We start from the raw sequence: 14,765 nt of genomic DNA, 5'->3' as shown, positions 1-14,765 counted from the left end.
GCTGCAGGAAATCAGAGCCCTGGGGCCAGCCAGCAATGCTTCTGTCCCTTCTCCGGGTGTCCAGACAGGTGACCAAGGTGCACCCAATGCCTTTGCCAGGACATTGGTGTCCCAAGTCTTCCTGGTATCTCCCCCAACACGTGCTTGTACCTCCAGAACACCTCTCCAAATTAAAGTGAGTTGTCTACATAAGTGCTATTTAACCAGGTAAGATTCACATCCTCTGATGGCTACAGTGCTTTTGCTGCCTGTGGGGATGAGCAGGCTGCACAAGCCTCCACATTCCCCAGGCTGGCACAACCCATGCTGCTTTTCCTGCAGCTGCCTGGAAACCTCCAGGCTCCCCGTGCCACCCTCTGCCAGGACCATCCCCATCCACCTGGCATCACCTCCACTGGATGCCCCAGGAAGGAATCTGCCTGCAGAGGCAGGGGCACAGACCAGGGCAGGGTCCCTCCCTCTGTGCAGGCTTTAAGATGACAATGGGTTTATCCAAATCCGTTCCTGCTTCTCACGTGTCCCTGCCGTCTCCATCCATCCATCCACTGCCATTAGCTAATCTCCAGCCCAGCTTCCGAGCTCTGACGAATTCTGCCTCGCCATCCCAAGCCAGGAGGCTTTCAGCCAGCCAGGACCTGACAACAGTCTGATTTACTCAACACGAGGATTTGGGGCGTTTCCCTTCAGTTTCCTCCGTCAGCAGCGAGGCTGGCCAGTACCGGGTCATTGTTGTGTGGGGCAGCTCACCCAGCACCCAGGCAGCTTTTGGCAGAGTGGTGACACTGACAAAGGGCCACTGCCTAGGCTGGGTACGGGTATAAAGTCTCTAAAGATCTTACCACATCTTGATTTCTAAATAGAGTAATTTATTTATACAAAAGCACATATCTGAAGGCAGAGAGTTCTAAGAGCGGCCTTATTCTACAACCAGTTACAAACCTAGGCAAAGAAAGTCTGAACAAGACAATAACTAAAGCATAGAAATCTTAACACATACAACTCAAATGAGACAGCGAACAAAGCATAAGATTCCTAACAAACAGAGCTCTAATAGAACTATAGACGGAACATATAATTCATAGCCTCAGGGTAAAGCAACCTCTTATTACTGTCTGCATTTTCAATCGCTGGGATCACACTAACAGAGAGGAATCGATCACAAGTTTCAGACAGGAATCTCAGCCACAGGGATCGTAGTAACAAAAGGGACCCCGAAATTCCAAACCCACACAGAGCCCTCGGCCACAGGGACGCGGACGCAACGGGAAATCCCGAACCGCACAGAGCTCCCGTCCGGGGGATCGCAAGGGCAGTGGGGGCCCGAGCCACGCAGGGTTCCCGAGGGCAATGGGGGCCCGAGCCAAACAGGGTTCCCGTCCGGGGGACCGCGAGGGCAGATGGAGGGTCCGAGCCGCGCAGGGTTCCCGTCCGTGGGATCGCAAAGACAGTGGGGCCCCGGGGTCCCTCCCCACACAGAGTCCCCGACTGTCCCAACCAGCGCACCGGTAGCAAGTGCTGCAGGGGAAAAGGGGGGACCCCGGGGCCCAGGTCCCTTGGAGCGGGGACCGCGATGTATAATACCTTAAAATCCCGTCTCGGCTCTCTGTCAAAGATCGTTCCTCAGGTTGCAGAGAATGGAGGTTGGATCGACGGATCGAATTGATCAATCAATCGAAACCTCCACCTCCAACCCTGAGGCTTTTTATCCAAAATTGCAAAATGCATATTCATATTTTTTATCTACACACTAACCAATCTAGGTACAATTCTAAAGTTCGTAAAACTACGAAAATCAGCGTCAAAACCTACGCACAAAGCATATATATTAACGTAAAACTCTATCTTACTAGCCTCAAGTTCTATCTTGTTATTGTAAAAAACCTCTATCCTATCATATATGAAAAACTCTGTCTTCCCTACATAAAGTTTATACGAGTTACAAACAGCAGTCTACCCTATTTTTGTTATGTCTTTAAGTTTATACGAGTTACAAACAGCAGTCTACCCTATTTTTGTTATGTCTTTACTCTATCACTAGGCCTGAAGCTGTGTCCTTCTACACTGAACTAGGACTTAGGGCATGTAAAGCTTAAAGCTAAGGGTTAGATTTCTACTTTATGCATTTAAAGCTTTTATATATTCTAATTTTTCTAAAGGCTTTAATTCTATCTCTGTACTTTTCACTCTCTGTGCAGGATCCATGGAAACATGGACTCCGACAGGCCACCACTGCTACCCCCTGGCTTCACTGCTCTGTTTATACCTGCCTGCTCCCTAGGAACAGTACAGGCAGCCCTGCTCCCAGCCAGACACAGCTCAAGAGTTCAGTGCTTGAGACCCAAAAATGCCCCAAGCTTGGCACAGGAGTGCTTCACCACTTCACTGCAGCACCAAGCTCTCAAAGGCAGAGGCCTGCTGACAAAACAGCCCAAAAAAGAGCAGTAAAAATTTAATTTAGAAGCTTAAATTTTAAACATTTCTTACCCTGGGGAGCAGCCGGGGCCTGGCACTGCCCTGCCCTTTGCTCCAAGCCAGCGGCCAGCAGGCCAAGGATGCACATATTCACACTGGGCTGAATTTACCCATCCAGCTGCTGGGCTGGCGAGCTCCAGGCCCTCTGCTCCAGTACTGTTACACAACTGCTGTTATGAAGAAAATTCAATTACAGAAGTTATTTGCAAGCAGAAGTGCACCAGTGCACGTTGGAGGAATGCAAACTGCAATGGCCAGAGGTTCCTGGCTGGCCCAGAGTGAGCAGATCAGCCCCAGGGGGACTTGCTGCTCTTCAAACAGAGGAATTTCCAGGACATGAAAAGAAAAGTCAAGAAGGTTTCATAGAGTAAAATATCTTAATATTTATTGTGTCTCAGGACAAAAAGAATTCTACTCAATACATAAAATGAGTTGAAGCAGCATATAATACTGACAATCAAGTCACAGCTGAATCGGTGCAAGGACACCTACCAAGGTAAAGGCACCAGGAGCTATATCACCAAACCTCACTACAGCTTACAAAAACCACTACAGCCTGTACTTAAAGAAGTACAACTATAAAAAAGTATATAAAACCCAGGGGAGGGATGAGACAGCTTGGCAACAACCTTGCTGAGCCACGGCTTCAGGCAGGCAAGACTGTGTTTTAACAGCCCTATCTCAAGAACAACTGTGTCTGGAGAGTGAGGGGATGCCAGGGGCCTGCCAGAGGGAAGGGGAAGCATCTCTTTCCCAGTGGAGACACTGAAGATGAGCACTGGGACACCCAAGAGGCCACCAGCAGAGTGTGGCACTCAGGGCAAAAACCGGGGGCTGCAGTGCCCGAGCAGCCACCACAGCCACAACAATTATCCCCAAGACAGAGACAGTAGGCACAGAGATATCGCACAGCAGAGTAGTGTCAGGACAAGTCCTTGAGTGCACCAGGACAGCTGCTGCACTCCTTTCTACGAGCTAGTTGAGAAGAAGATGAGCCAGTTGAAAGCAAGATTTCACGACGCGGCATCCAGAGGAAAACTGGAGGTGTAGGCATCCTCCCCAGCCTTTCCCTGCAATGCACACAGCAGAGTGTGAGCAGACAGGATGGGCTTATACACAGGGTAAAATGACACAGGGTAAAGTGACACAGCAGACACGGTCTTGCAGGTGCCCTCTAATCCTAAACCCCCACCCCATGGGTGACCAGCAGCAGCCCACCACGCTTACAGACATACCCAGGCACAGTCACAGAGTGCCGGGGGCCAGCTACACCATCTCATACTGATTGTTTGTGATGTACCGGGACAGGCAGCAGGACAGAATGATGCCAATCAACTGAAAAAGAGAAAAAACAAACCCCACATGTCAGAGGTGGCCAAACCAGGGAGAGGTGTTTTCAGGAGAAAACGTGACAAATTAATACAGGGTTTTATGAAATCCAAGGATGGGCAGCGGGGTTTACAAACCACAAGGGCTGCCGTACTCTGCTTCAGAATCCCTGAAAGTGGCTGAAGGACAGGATCCTGGCAGGCACAAACAAGCTCCTCACAAGAGATGCTCCAGGTCCCATCCTGTTACATGTTGCTTCACAAAGCATCTACTGTTTTATGGTAATTGCAGAGATTACACAGATATCAGAAGTGTCACAGCCAATTACACAGCCACCGAAGAATGGCAGCACCTCACCCTGTTCTAAGGACAGTGGGGAAATAAGGCTGCTGTTCTCACATCAGGAAAATACTGTTATCACAACGTGCTGTTATCATAGCACAGCCTCCCAGCACCTGTGCAGTCTTCACGGCCAGATTCTGCATGATTCTGACCTCCACAAGCAAAGTTAGAGGCACATTGGCACAACAGGTCCCTGTCAGATGCATGACCCAGCCAGGCTTGCTGAAGAGGCAATAAAAGCTAGGAACTGGTTACAATTCCCAAGCCTGCCATCAGCTGAGATAATGTTGCAGCTAGGAGTGTGTGTGCAGTTCACCATTTGTGTATCAGCCACATCTCAGTGAGCCCAGAGCCAGACCAGCCCAATCGGGGAGGAGTGGGGCGAGCAGCGGACACAGCAGAGCAGCTCCAGCCCTCAGGCTCTCCCGAATTACTCGGGACTGGCGTCACAGCCACTGGGCGCTGCGTCAAGGGCAGGCAGAACCTGAGCCCCTCCGGAGTCAGGCTGCCCCGCCGTGCAGCTGAAGGAGGGCCAGCTGCACATCCTGCAGCCTGGCTGGAGCGCATCGGAAAGCCCTCGGCACTTCGGGAAACCCCAGCGTGGCGTCAGCGCCGGCTGGCCGAGCTGGGGGCAGGGGCCTCCCATTTCCTGCTGGGATGAAGCTGCCGGAGCTGGGGCTGGCGAGCACGCTGCTGCTCAGCTCCTGCAGGAAGTGCCCTGCACCATAAAGTGAAGGAGATGCTGGGGAGCGGCAGGGAGAGGACAGCAGGGCAGGGCAGGGCAGGGCGCCTGTGGGGTGGTCAGCCACCGGCACAAGTGGAGCCACACAGGCACTCACAGCGACCCCACCACACAGAAGTGAAGCCAAACACTCTCCTGACAACAGTGGCAGGTGGGTAGGAAAAGGAAGGGCGCCAGCTTGATCCCTGCCAACAGCAGGTGCAGAGTTTGTCCGTCTCCATTTGTTGTTTTTTGAAGTCTGTTGTTTCGGAGAGGAGCTCTTTCCAAATAAACCTGGGCTCAGGGAAATGGAGCTGGAGCTTTAGCCTTGGGTGTAAGAGACTAGGGCCTGCACAGCAGTCAGATTAAATCCAAAGGAAATCCACAGAGTAGCTGCTCCTCCCTGACTGAAACTAACTGTGCCTTTTGTACACACCAGACTTTGCACTGAAATTAAATACCTCTGGAGACGTGCTAGCTTCACTCTGCACTCCTCCCGAGCCAGACAAGGGAGATTTACCTGGAAACATGCAATGCCAAAGGAGATTCCAGCCACAACGCTCATTTTAGACTCCATTGTTGATGTTACCAGGAAAAAACAACCCTGCAGAGGAGGCAAAGTAAGCAGGTGGATGCAATGGTTTCCACTCCCAGGAGTACAAACCAGCTCCTCCCCAAAGCAGCTCCCCAAAGGGGAAGATGCTCCTGTGCTGGCAGCAGGGGGGTCCTGGCTGCCCCCCTCCTGCCAAACCTCAGCAAAGCCATTTCCCTATCAGGGCTGCCCCAGCCAGCCTCCCAGCCCAGATTCCTTATCAAGGGGAGCACTGCCCTCGGGCTGCTCCCAACCTGAGGAAGGTGACTCATCAGAGGAATGTTCCTTGCATCACTCAACCATCCCTGTGGATGAGGTCACACACCCTCATCACCACCAGGTCAGGACTTTGCACCGAAGGGAGATGGCAGCACTGCTGAAAAAAACTTTACTGGGAAACTACTTCCTTACTCACCTGTTCTTCAGAACACACATTCCCAAAGGTCAGTGCTTGGGTCTGGCTGGTCCCTGATCTTGAAAGAAGGAGCAGGGGAACCTCAGATAGAAGGGAGGATTCCACACCCTTGCCCTGGGAAGTCCCTGGGCCACTGAACATTTGCATCAACAGGGCAGTTCTCCTTTCAACCCCACCACGGACAGAAGACCAGCTCTCCTCCACACACCCATCCCTGCCCTTCCCACCTCCAGGACTGGCAGTTTTTTCTGAGCTTTGCTTACATGCACAAACACTTTCAGCTTGGCCTTGTCTGGGTCTTTCAGATCTTCCTCCAAGCAGTCATTCTGGTTCTTGCAACAGCTCCGGGGGATGCCCCTCTGGCTGAAGTATTCAGTCCTCTCCCAGTCAGAATAGTTCTGCACCCCGCAGCAGTGCAGCTGGAGTGGGAAGCACATTTGGGGAGTCTGGTGACACCAGGGAACTGACCTCGAGTCCCACCATCACTGCCATGGCTCCCCCACCCTCGCCCTTCTCACCTAGCATCGGCCAAATTCCAAAGCCTGTGATGGGGATGTCGACGCCAGAGGGGTCCGGTGGGACACCCTGGGCCGAGGGGAGCATTCCCACCTGTTGGCAGCCAGACTCTCCTGGCCGGGGGCTCTCACCGTTCTCTGGATGGTGTCGACGGCCTCGCTGTGCCGGTCCGCGGTCGCGTTGTAGTCCTTCAAGGCTAGGTTCAGGTTACTCTCAAAGTTTGTCTTTATCTGTAAGAGAGAGGTCTCAGCGGCGGTGCCATCCCCGCCTGCCCTGCAGGACCCCATCCCCGTGTTAGTCACCACTCGGTGATGGCAGGAATGACTCCGGACATGGCCAGCAGACATTTCCCAGCCACCAGGCAATTAGAGGCTGTATTAAAGGACAGGCTGGATGCACTGTGGCAGCAGGGATGCTGCCTGTAATAACAAGGACGTGAGCCGTGCCAGCTCCCTCCCAAGCAGGCACAGGAACCCTCCAAGGAGCTTTAATTACTGAAATTATTGCAGAAGATAGACCAAAGCCAGAAATTACAGTCCAGGGCTACTCTGCCTGTTCTGATGGAGAGACAATGTGCCATGCTGGACTGACCCCGCACCAACTCGTCCTTCTGGGTCCTTACAGGGACCCAGCTACTCTTTGTGCCGGTTTAACCCTATTTTTGCTAAACTAAGCACCACTCCCAAGCAGCACCTCTGTCCCTCCGGTGACATCTCCAACTGCACTGGGGTAAAAGCAGCATCAAAGTCACTCTGCAGCACTGGGAGACGGCAGAGGCCACCCACACTCACCTCGTGCCTGAAGACGAACCCCACGATGGCAGCCACCAGGACGATGAGGAAGATGAGGGACAGGAGCATGGCATACTGCGGGCAGAAAGGATGGGATGGGATGGGAGGGGGTACATGGGATGGGGTAGGACAGGATGGGATAGGACAAGAGGGGATAGTGTAGGAGGAGAGGATGGGGTAGGCCAGGACGGGGTAGGACGGGATGGGATGGGGTAGGGTCGGGATGGGATCGGACAGGAATAGGATGGGATGTTTCGAGATGGATCAGGACGGGTCGGGACAGATCAGGAGAGGATGGGCCTCCATCGCACCCAGTGCCAGGCCACCCACCAGCTTGAGCATCCAGGTGCTGCCGCGGCAAGTGGCGAAGCAGCCGAAGGTGCCCAGGAGGACAACGACGCTGCCGGCGCCCACCAGGACGAACGGGACATTGGTGGCTTTCTCATCCAGCAGGGAGAAGTAGACGGCCAGGCTCACCCTACCCCAGATGCCCACGGCCAGCAGCACAATGCCCGACACCTGGTGGGGAGAGGGGAACGCCGCAGTGTCTCGCGACTATCGCGACAGGGCGGCGCAGCCGCGACTGGTCGTGGGGGAAAGGGTGGGCGCTCACCCAGAAGACGAAGGTGTAGGTGAGCAGGACGCTCTTGAGGCAGGTGATCACCGGCTTCGTCTGCAGCCGCCGCGACGGGGACGCCATGGCCGACACGGGGCGAGTGCGGGGCCGCGACGGGACCGGGGCGGGACCGGGGCGGGACCGGGGCGGGACCGGGGCGGGACCGGGGCGGGACCGGGGCGGCCCCGGGAGGGCGGGGCCTCGGGGAGGGCGGGGCCCCGGCCACACGCCCCGGCCACACCCCCAGAGGGGCCGGGGCCGCCCCTCGCCGGAGATCTCCGAGCGCTCACGGAAATGGCCGAGCGCGCCAGCGGGCGCGTTGCTCTTCCCCTCTCCTCCCGCAGGGGGCGCCCGGGACACCCCTAACCTGTGCCACCCCCTGTCCTGTGCCACCCCCTGTCCTGTGCCACCCTCTGTCCGCTGTCACCCCCTGTCCTGGCCCAACCCCTGCCCTCTGACACCCTCTGTCCGAGGCTACTCTCCTGTCCAGTGTCGCCTCCTGCCTGTCTCCTGTCACGACTGTCCGGTGTCATCTGCTGCCTAGCCTGTGCCACCCTATACCTACCCTACTTCCTCCTGTCCAGTGCCACTCCCTGCTTAGCCAGTGTCACCCTCTCTCCCACTCTCTCCCAGTGCTACGCACTGCCTCCCCTGTGCCATCGCATGCCGGTGTCTCCCCCTTCTTGCCCCGTGCCACCTCCTACCTGCTTGGCGCCACCCACTGCTACCTCCTGCCTGCCCCGTGCCACCCCTGGCCCGACCCATGCCATCATTCCCTGCTTGGCCGGTGCCACCCCATACCTGTCCCGTGCCACCTCCTGCGCGGTGCCAGCCAGTCCCTGCTCTCCTGCTCCAGCCCTGGCGTGCCACACCCCCTGTCCAGGTGTCCAGCGGGACAGCCATGCCGCGCCCCAGCACATGGCACTACCCCCACGCCAACAAGAGGCAGGCGTCCTGCCCCGCGCGGGGTGATCCTCCCGGCGATGTCCCCCGGCTGCGGGGGGCTGTGGGGGGCTGTGGGGGACTGTGGGCTCCCCACAGTCGGCAGCAGCAGCCCCGCACGGGGCCTCCCGGCTGCCCTCTCCTGCCCAGGACAGCGTGTTGTTAATTAGCGCGCTTACCAGCCTGGCCGCGGCATAATTAGCCCATTGAGGCAGCAGCACGTCCTCCCCTCCACACACCCCACGCGAGTGCTCCTACCTGTCCGTGCCAGGCTCACCCCTCGCTTCTCCTTGCCCACGCAGCCGCGTGCTCCAGAGCCCAAATCCCAGGTGGCTCCAGCTCCTGTCCTGCCTCCCGCCTGACTCCAGCACCGCGGGCTGTGGGGCAGCGGGTCCTAACAAAGGCACTGCGGTACCTCTGCCTCGCGGGGGCCGAACTTCACAGGGAGCAGACCCCAGCTGGAAGCGCTTGCCTCGGGAGCGGCTTCGGAGCCTTCCGTCTGCAGCGGGGTCTCTCCCTCCCTCCTGGCGGGAAGGAGGTGGGAAAGGGGACCAGGCTCCTGCGGATTTGTGCTCGTCTCTGCAAGGCCCCCCGTTCCCGGAGCCCGTCAGGGCTGGCACAGGCTCGGTTTGGCTCTCTCCTGTGTCTAAACAGGCTCCTGGCTCTTCTGCTTGCAGAAGAAAACTTCTTACAACCTTTTAAAGCCCCGGAGAAGCAGGAGGCAAGTTGGAAAACCAGCTATCCTGGGATTTATTATTTTTTACAATCTCATCATTTTAGGCCTGACTCACGGCTTTTGAATGTTTGGGATGGGCAGCCAAGGGGGAAAGTAAGTTTGCTCAGCACAAGCAGAGCAGCCAGGCAGGAGGGACAGACATCTGTGCAGCGACACGGCGACAGAGGGGGCCGTCATCCCGCCTCCAGCTCCTCTCCATCCTCGCCAGGGCTCACGGCTGCTCCCGGACGCAGCACAGCAGGTGGGCTGCCCACCGCAGCCCCCCGGCTCCCCAGGATGGCGCAGGAGGCAGCCCCCGTCCTGCTGGTTGTCCTTGCCAGGCTGGTGTCATCCACGTGGCACGAAGGTGAGTGCCAGGGAGTGCGGGCACATCTGGGGATGGCAGCCTCTGCAGCTCTGCTCCTGTTGAGGGCTCATGGTGGGAAGGGATGGAGGGTGCCTGGGTACAGCAATACCGGGAGGGCGTCAGTGGCTGAGGTATGGGGTGCCTGCGGGGGTGAGCTGTGGGTACAGGGAGGAATGGAGGGCATGCTGGCAGGCATCCAGGGAGGAGCAGAAAACCAGCCTCTCTTCCTCACACTCCCGCCTGCAGGAGCGCGGTTTCCCGCTGGCTCCCTGCTCCCACGGGGCCATCGGCCACAGATGTTTGCTGGATGGAGCACACAGCCTCAACTGCCCCATGGCTGTGTGCTTGTGCTGAGCAGGCCACAGGCCTTGATTGGGGTGGTTCCCCCTTCCCTGCTTCCATGCCCTCCTCTGGCCATGCTGCCAGCACCCCTGGGGATGCTCCTCCCCAGAGCAACCAGGGCTGAGCCAGGTGAAAAAGGAAAAGGCAGCACTTGCAGAAGAAAGAAACATCAGCACTAAATGGCACATCTGCCTGCGGGGACACGGTGCGGTCTGTCCCCAGGGCCCCGGCGGGAACCTTGGCAGCTCCCCCCGGGACACAGCTTTGTTCACCAGGTCACGGACACATCCCCACTGCCGCCCCCATGGGTACCGCCCCTGCTCCTCTGCTCCCCGAGGACCCATGGCAGCGTGAAAAGGCCAGCAGGATAAACGCGTTGTGAGAACCAGCGGGCGACTTGTGGGAAGCGGTGGGGAGCCGCTCCACAGTAAAGTTCATTTTGGAAAGATTCGTAATGGAGTTTCCTTCCCCGTGACGGCGGGGCTTCTGCTCGGATTGGCCCCGGCGGATATCCCCTTCCCAAAACCCAGAGCAGAGACTGGGAGGAGGTTGGGGAGATTGGGTGCAGCCACGGCGGGGCTGCCGCCCTTCCTGGGGTCCCCCGCAGCCCGAGCACCCGCGCCATGCCGGAGGGCAGTGCGGTGGGGTGGGCTGGCGGAGAGGAGGGGGCAGCGCCGGCGGGGGCCAGCGGAAACGCGGCGGAAACGTGAGCTCAGTGCTGGGGAATGCCGCTGCCGGCCGAGGCGCCGAGGGGCCACGGGCAAGGACGTCAGCCCTCGCCGTGCACAGCTCCCTTCCCACCGGCGAGTACCTTGCCCATGAAGGCACGGTGCGGGACAGAGGGCGGCCCGCAAGGATGGCGCAGGGCTGTTCCCACCCCATCCGCGGGGCCCCGCTGCGCAGCACGGGTGGCGAGGGGCCTGCATCTCCGGCCAAGCCCCTTCAGCAGCTTCATCCTTCTCTGGAGCACGGGCAAGGGGCTGCACCTCCACCAGCCCCTGGCCAGACAGCGTGCTCGTCATCCCTTGCCTTGGTAAGGGGATGAGCAGGAAAGGGCAGCTTTCTTCCTTCCCTTGGGATGCCCCGTGGCAGTGAGGGTGTCATGGGAGCGGGTGGAAGGGCTTCCCGGCAGCACGAAGCTGGGGGTCGGTGCCAGCCCACTCCGAGCCAGCACCCGTTTCCTGCCACAGCCCCGGCTGCTGCTGCCGCTGTTTAGTCTGCGGCTGGTGCCAGCACACACCATGTCACTGAGGACTGGGCTCGTGGTCTGCCCAGTTTAACCCTTGACAGCAGTCACAAGCAGAGGGTCTGCCCAGGGCTGGGATTGCTTTTTGGGAGTTGTGGGAGACTTTGCATCCATGAGCTACCCTGCAGTCTGCTCGCCTCTTTCTTCCTCCCCAGGGTCTGGCTACTACCTGGAGAGTCAAACCAACGAGGTGTACGCAGAAGAACCGCCCCCTGAGCCTGCCCTGGATTACCGTCGAGGTAACAGCACCCAACCCATCCCTTGGGTCCTCACAGGGAAACCGAGGCATGGCAGATTCCTCCGTCACCTCCTTTCCCGCAGTGCCCCAGTGGTGCGCCACGCTCAACATCCACCGCGGAGAGGCCACTTGCTACTCACCCCGGGGCAGCTCCTACCGCAGCAGCCTGGGGACGCGCTGCGAGCTGAGCTGTGCCCGCGGGTACCGCCTGGTGGGTCCCAGCGCTGTCCAGTGCCTGCCCAACCGCCACTGGTCCGGGATGGCCTACTGCCGGCGTGAGTGTCCCCGGCCCTTGCCTTGCCAGCATCCCCACAGGGCACCCACAGCCGCCGGTCCTGGGTGCTCTGCACACTCATAACGGCCGGCAGCTGCTTCCCTTCCCTGTTTGCTCTCTCCATTCCAGAAATCCGGTGCCATGTGCTGCCAGCGGTGCTGCGGGGCTCCTACGTGTGCTCAGCAGGTGTGCAGATGGATTCCCGTTGTGACTACACCTGCCTGCCCGGCTACCAGCTGGAGGGTGACCGGAGTCGCATCTGCATGGAGGATGGGCACTGGAGCGGGAGTGAGCCAATCTGTGTAGGTAAATTCTCACCCCATGCTGCTGGGGCACTCAGGGGCTCATCACCCATGCCTGGGATGTCTGCGGGTGTCACCCCACATCCAACCTGGGCATTTCCTGCACCTCCCTCCCTTGGGACCCCTGTCCCTGCTGTTCCTCACAGTGAAGCACCCACCCAGGACTGGGGCACTCAGCACTGGCTTTACAGCAGGTCCAGGTTGCTCCGAGGTCCCTGGGGTGGTTCAACACCGGGGCTGCTGCCTCCCTCTCATAGCTCAGCCAAGGCATCCAGAGGTTCCATGAATCCCTCTCCTCCCCCTGGGCAGATCTGGAGCCTCCCAAGATCCGCTGTCCAGACTCCCGGGAGCGCCTAGCAGAGCCAGGCAAGCTGACTGCCACCGTCTACTGGGACCCTCCCCGCGTGAGGGACTCTGCCGATGGTGTCATCAAGAGGTGAGGGCAGAGGTGCTGCAGGCACTGCCAGCGAGGGCTGGAGGCCAGGCCGGGTGCCCCTGCCCAGGGTGCTGATGGAGAAACCCATCTGTTGGGTCAGGGTGATGCTGCGGGGCCCGGAGCCCGGCTCAGAATTCCCTGAAGGAGAGCATGTGATCCGCTACACTGCCCACGACCAGGCTTACAACCGAGCCAGCTGCAAGTTCAGGATCCGCGTCCAAGGTGAGAGCGCTCCCGTGGGGCCGCTCGCTGCTTCCCCAGCCTCCACACCCCCTGCTGGGGCTGTGTTCCATCACGCCCAGCCCTCACCCAGCTTCTCTCTCTGCAGTGAGGCGCTGCCCTGTCCTGAAGCCTCCACAGAACGGGTACATCTCCTGCACCTCCGACGGCAACAACTATGGTGCCACCTGCGAGTACCTGTGCGACGGGGGCTACGAGCGCCAGGGCACCTCCCTGCGGGTCTGCCAGTCCACCCAGCAGTGGACAGGCTCCCAGCCCCTCTGTGCACGTAAGTGATGTGGGCAGGGCAGAACTTGCCTGTGGCGATGCCCAGAGCTTTAGGGGATACTGCCTGATGGGTCAATGGGGTGATGGGGGGCACAATGGCACCTCCTCACACACTTATGTCTTGCCCCAGCCATGCAGATCAACACGGATGTGAACTCGGCCGCCAGCCTGCTGGATCAGTTCCACGAGAAACGCCGCCTCTTTGTCATTTCGGCCCCTGACCCTTCTAACCGCTACTACAAGATGCAGATCTCCATGCTGCAGGTGAGGAGAGCTTCCTGGTGCCCCTCTGCCCACCTCCACATCCAGCACCACCTCACTGTCCCTCTCCTCCACAGCAAGCTGCCTGCGGGTTGGACCTGCGCCACGTCACCACCGTGGAGCTGGTGGGGCAGCCCCCACACGAGGTGGGACGCATCCGGGAGCACCGGCTGTCCCTTGGCGTCATCGAGGAGCTCAGGTAGGGAAGCTGGGGCTGTCCTGCAGAGCCAGGTGGCTATGCAAGGGCGCAGTGAATGGGAGTGCCTCTAGGAATGGCAAAGTATGAGGTTGCAGCTGGGTTCTTGAAGAGCTGCACCAGAGGGGCTCATGCAATGGCAGCACCCCCTGCAAGTCTGAATGCAGTGTCACCAGACCTTCCCAGAGCTCACAGTCCCCAGGAAGTGGTGGGAGCCACTCCACGAGGACCTAGGCATGGCTGCAAGAGGAGAGCAGGCTCAGCCCTCAGTGCAAGCCCTGAGCAGCAACCCCTCCTTGCACCTGCAGGCGTTTCCTGCACCTCACGCGCTCGCACTTCAACGCGGTGCTGCTGGACAAGGCGGGCACCGACCGCGAGCGCTACATCTCCCCGGTCAGCCCCGACGAGCTCTTCGTCTTCATCGACACCTACCTGCTGAGCGAGCGCGAGGCGGCACGGCGGGCACAGAGCGGGGACCCCTGCGAGTGAGCCAGTGCCAGGGACACCCCGCCACTGCCCTCAGGGGATGGACACTTCCCTTTATGCTTTTCTAGTTGCCCACTGTAGAGGAGGAGCAGCGTGCCAAGGAGCCCTGGGGAAGGGGAGCCCCTCTCTGGATGCTCTGGCACACAGAGGTGAGCAGGGGCATGCAGAGTCCCACTGCCCAGCAGCCAGGAGCTGTTTCCAGCTGGGGGATGGTTCAGCCCAACCAGGACCCTGGCAGGAGACACTGGAGTGCCCCTGCTCAAATCCTAGGGCGGGGGGGGATGGGGAGCCAGAGGAGAGTGGCAGGGCGGGGAGGGCAGGCCGGCCAGCACTGCCAGAGCCTCTAACACAGCAGCTTCAGCCTCCCCACGGCTCACCCCATCCACAGCGTGGACCCAATGCCTCCCACTCTGAAAGCCTTTATTAAAAGCAAATGGCCCCACGCTCAGCAGAGCCCATAGCAGCCAGCCAGCATGCAGTCCACCCTAAAGGGCTTACCATCTCCCCTGCCACTCCCTCTCCACCACCCATGGGGAACCCTTTCTGGGAACTGCTCTGGCAGTAGAACATTAACTTGAAATAAATGAATTTGTATAAAAAGTCAGTGCTAGCACATGTGTCACAGAGAGGCCTGAGAAACGAATGTTTCCTGGAGACCA

The 14,765-nt window shown here is 58.8% G+C and overlaps 2 protein-coding genes across 2 annotated transcripts; one reads left to right on the top strand and one right to left on the bottom strand.

Annotated features, from left to right (window-relative positions):
• Positions 1-2,830: 2,830 nt before the first annotated feature.
• TSPAN6 (tetraspanin 6) lies at positions 2,831-7,949 on the bottom strand. Its single transcript, XM_063421967.1, has 8 exons — positions 7,792-7,949; positions 7,509-7,697; positions 7,179-7,253; positions 6,519-6,617; positions 6,135-6,290; positions 5,385-5,468; positions 3,708-3,807; positions 2,831-3,542 (listed from the first exon to the last, which is right to left on the bottom strand). The coding sequence occupies exons 1-7, from the start codon at positions 7,876-7,878 to the stop codon at positions 3,739-3,741; spliced, it is 759 nt and encodes a 252-aa protein (XP_063278037.1). The 5' UTR covers positions 7,879-7,949; the 3' UTR covers positions 2,831-3,542; positions 3,708-3,738.
• Positions 7,950-8,940: 991 nt separating this feature from the next.
• Positions 8,941-14,377, top strand: SRPX2 (sushi repeat containing protein X-linked 2). Its single transcript, XM_063421966.1, has 10 exons — positions 8,941-9,818; positions 11,562-11,645; positions 11,728-11,919; positions 12,048-12,224; positions 12,530-12,656; positions 12,757-12,878; positions 12,985-13,164; positions 13,294-13,427; positions 13,502-13,623; positions 13,929-14,377. Exons 1-10 carry the CDS (start codon positions 9,749-9,751, stop codon positions 14,107-14,109), a joined length of 1,389 nt encoding a protein of 462 aa, XP_063278036.1. The 5' UTR covers positions 8,941-9,748; the 3' UTR covers positions 14,110-14,377.
• The last annotated feature ends 388 nt before the right edge of the window (positions 14,378-14,765 follow it).

This window comes from Prinia subflava, chromosome Z, assembly GCF_021018805.1.
Source record: "Prinia subflava isolate CZ2003 ecotype Zambia chromosome Z, Cam_Psub_1.2, whole genome shotgun sequence".
Classification (NCBI taxonomy): domain Eukaryota; kingdom Metazoa; phylum Chordata; class Aves; order Passeriformes; family Cisticolidae; genus Prinia; species Prinia subflava.
Note: the sequence above shows the minus strand (reverse complement) of the source record. Positions and strands in the feature narration are given on the sequence as shown.

Excerpts from the sequence above, each read along its gene's own strand:
- SRPX2 (XM_063421966.1), top strand. The coding sequence starts at position 9,749 with ATGGCGCAGGAGGCAGCCCCCGTCCTGCTGGTTGTCCTTGCCAGGCTG. Across the intron at positions 11,646-11,727 it reads TGCCCTGGATTACCGTCGAG|TGCCCCAGTGGTGCGCCACG; the intron begins GTAACAGCACCC and ends CCTTTCCCGCAG. Across the intron at positions 11,920-12,047 it reads CGGGATGGCCTACTGCCGGC|AAATCCGGTGCCATGTGCTG; the intron begins GTGAGTGTCCCC and ends TCTCCATTCCAG.
- TSPAN6 (XM_063421967.1), bottom strand. The coding sequence starts at position 7,878 with ATGGCGTCCCCGTCGCGGCGGCTGCAGACGAAGCCGGTGATCACCTGC. Across the intron at positions 7,254-7,508 it reads GCACCTGGATGCTCAAGCTG|TATGCCATGCTCCTGTCCCT; the intron begins GTGGGTGGCCTG and ends TTCTGCCCGCAG. Across the intron at positions 6,618-7,178 it reads GGTTCGTCTTCAGGCACGAG|ATAAAGACAAACTTTGAGAG; the intron begins GTGAGTGTGGGT and ends TCTCTCTTACAG.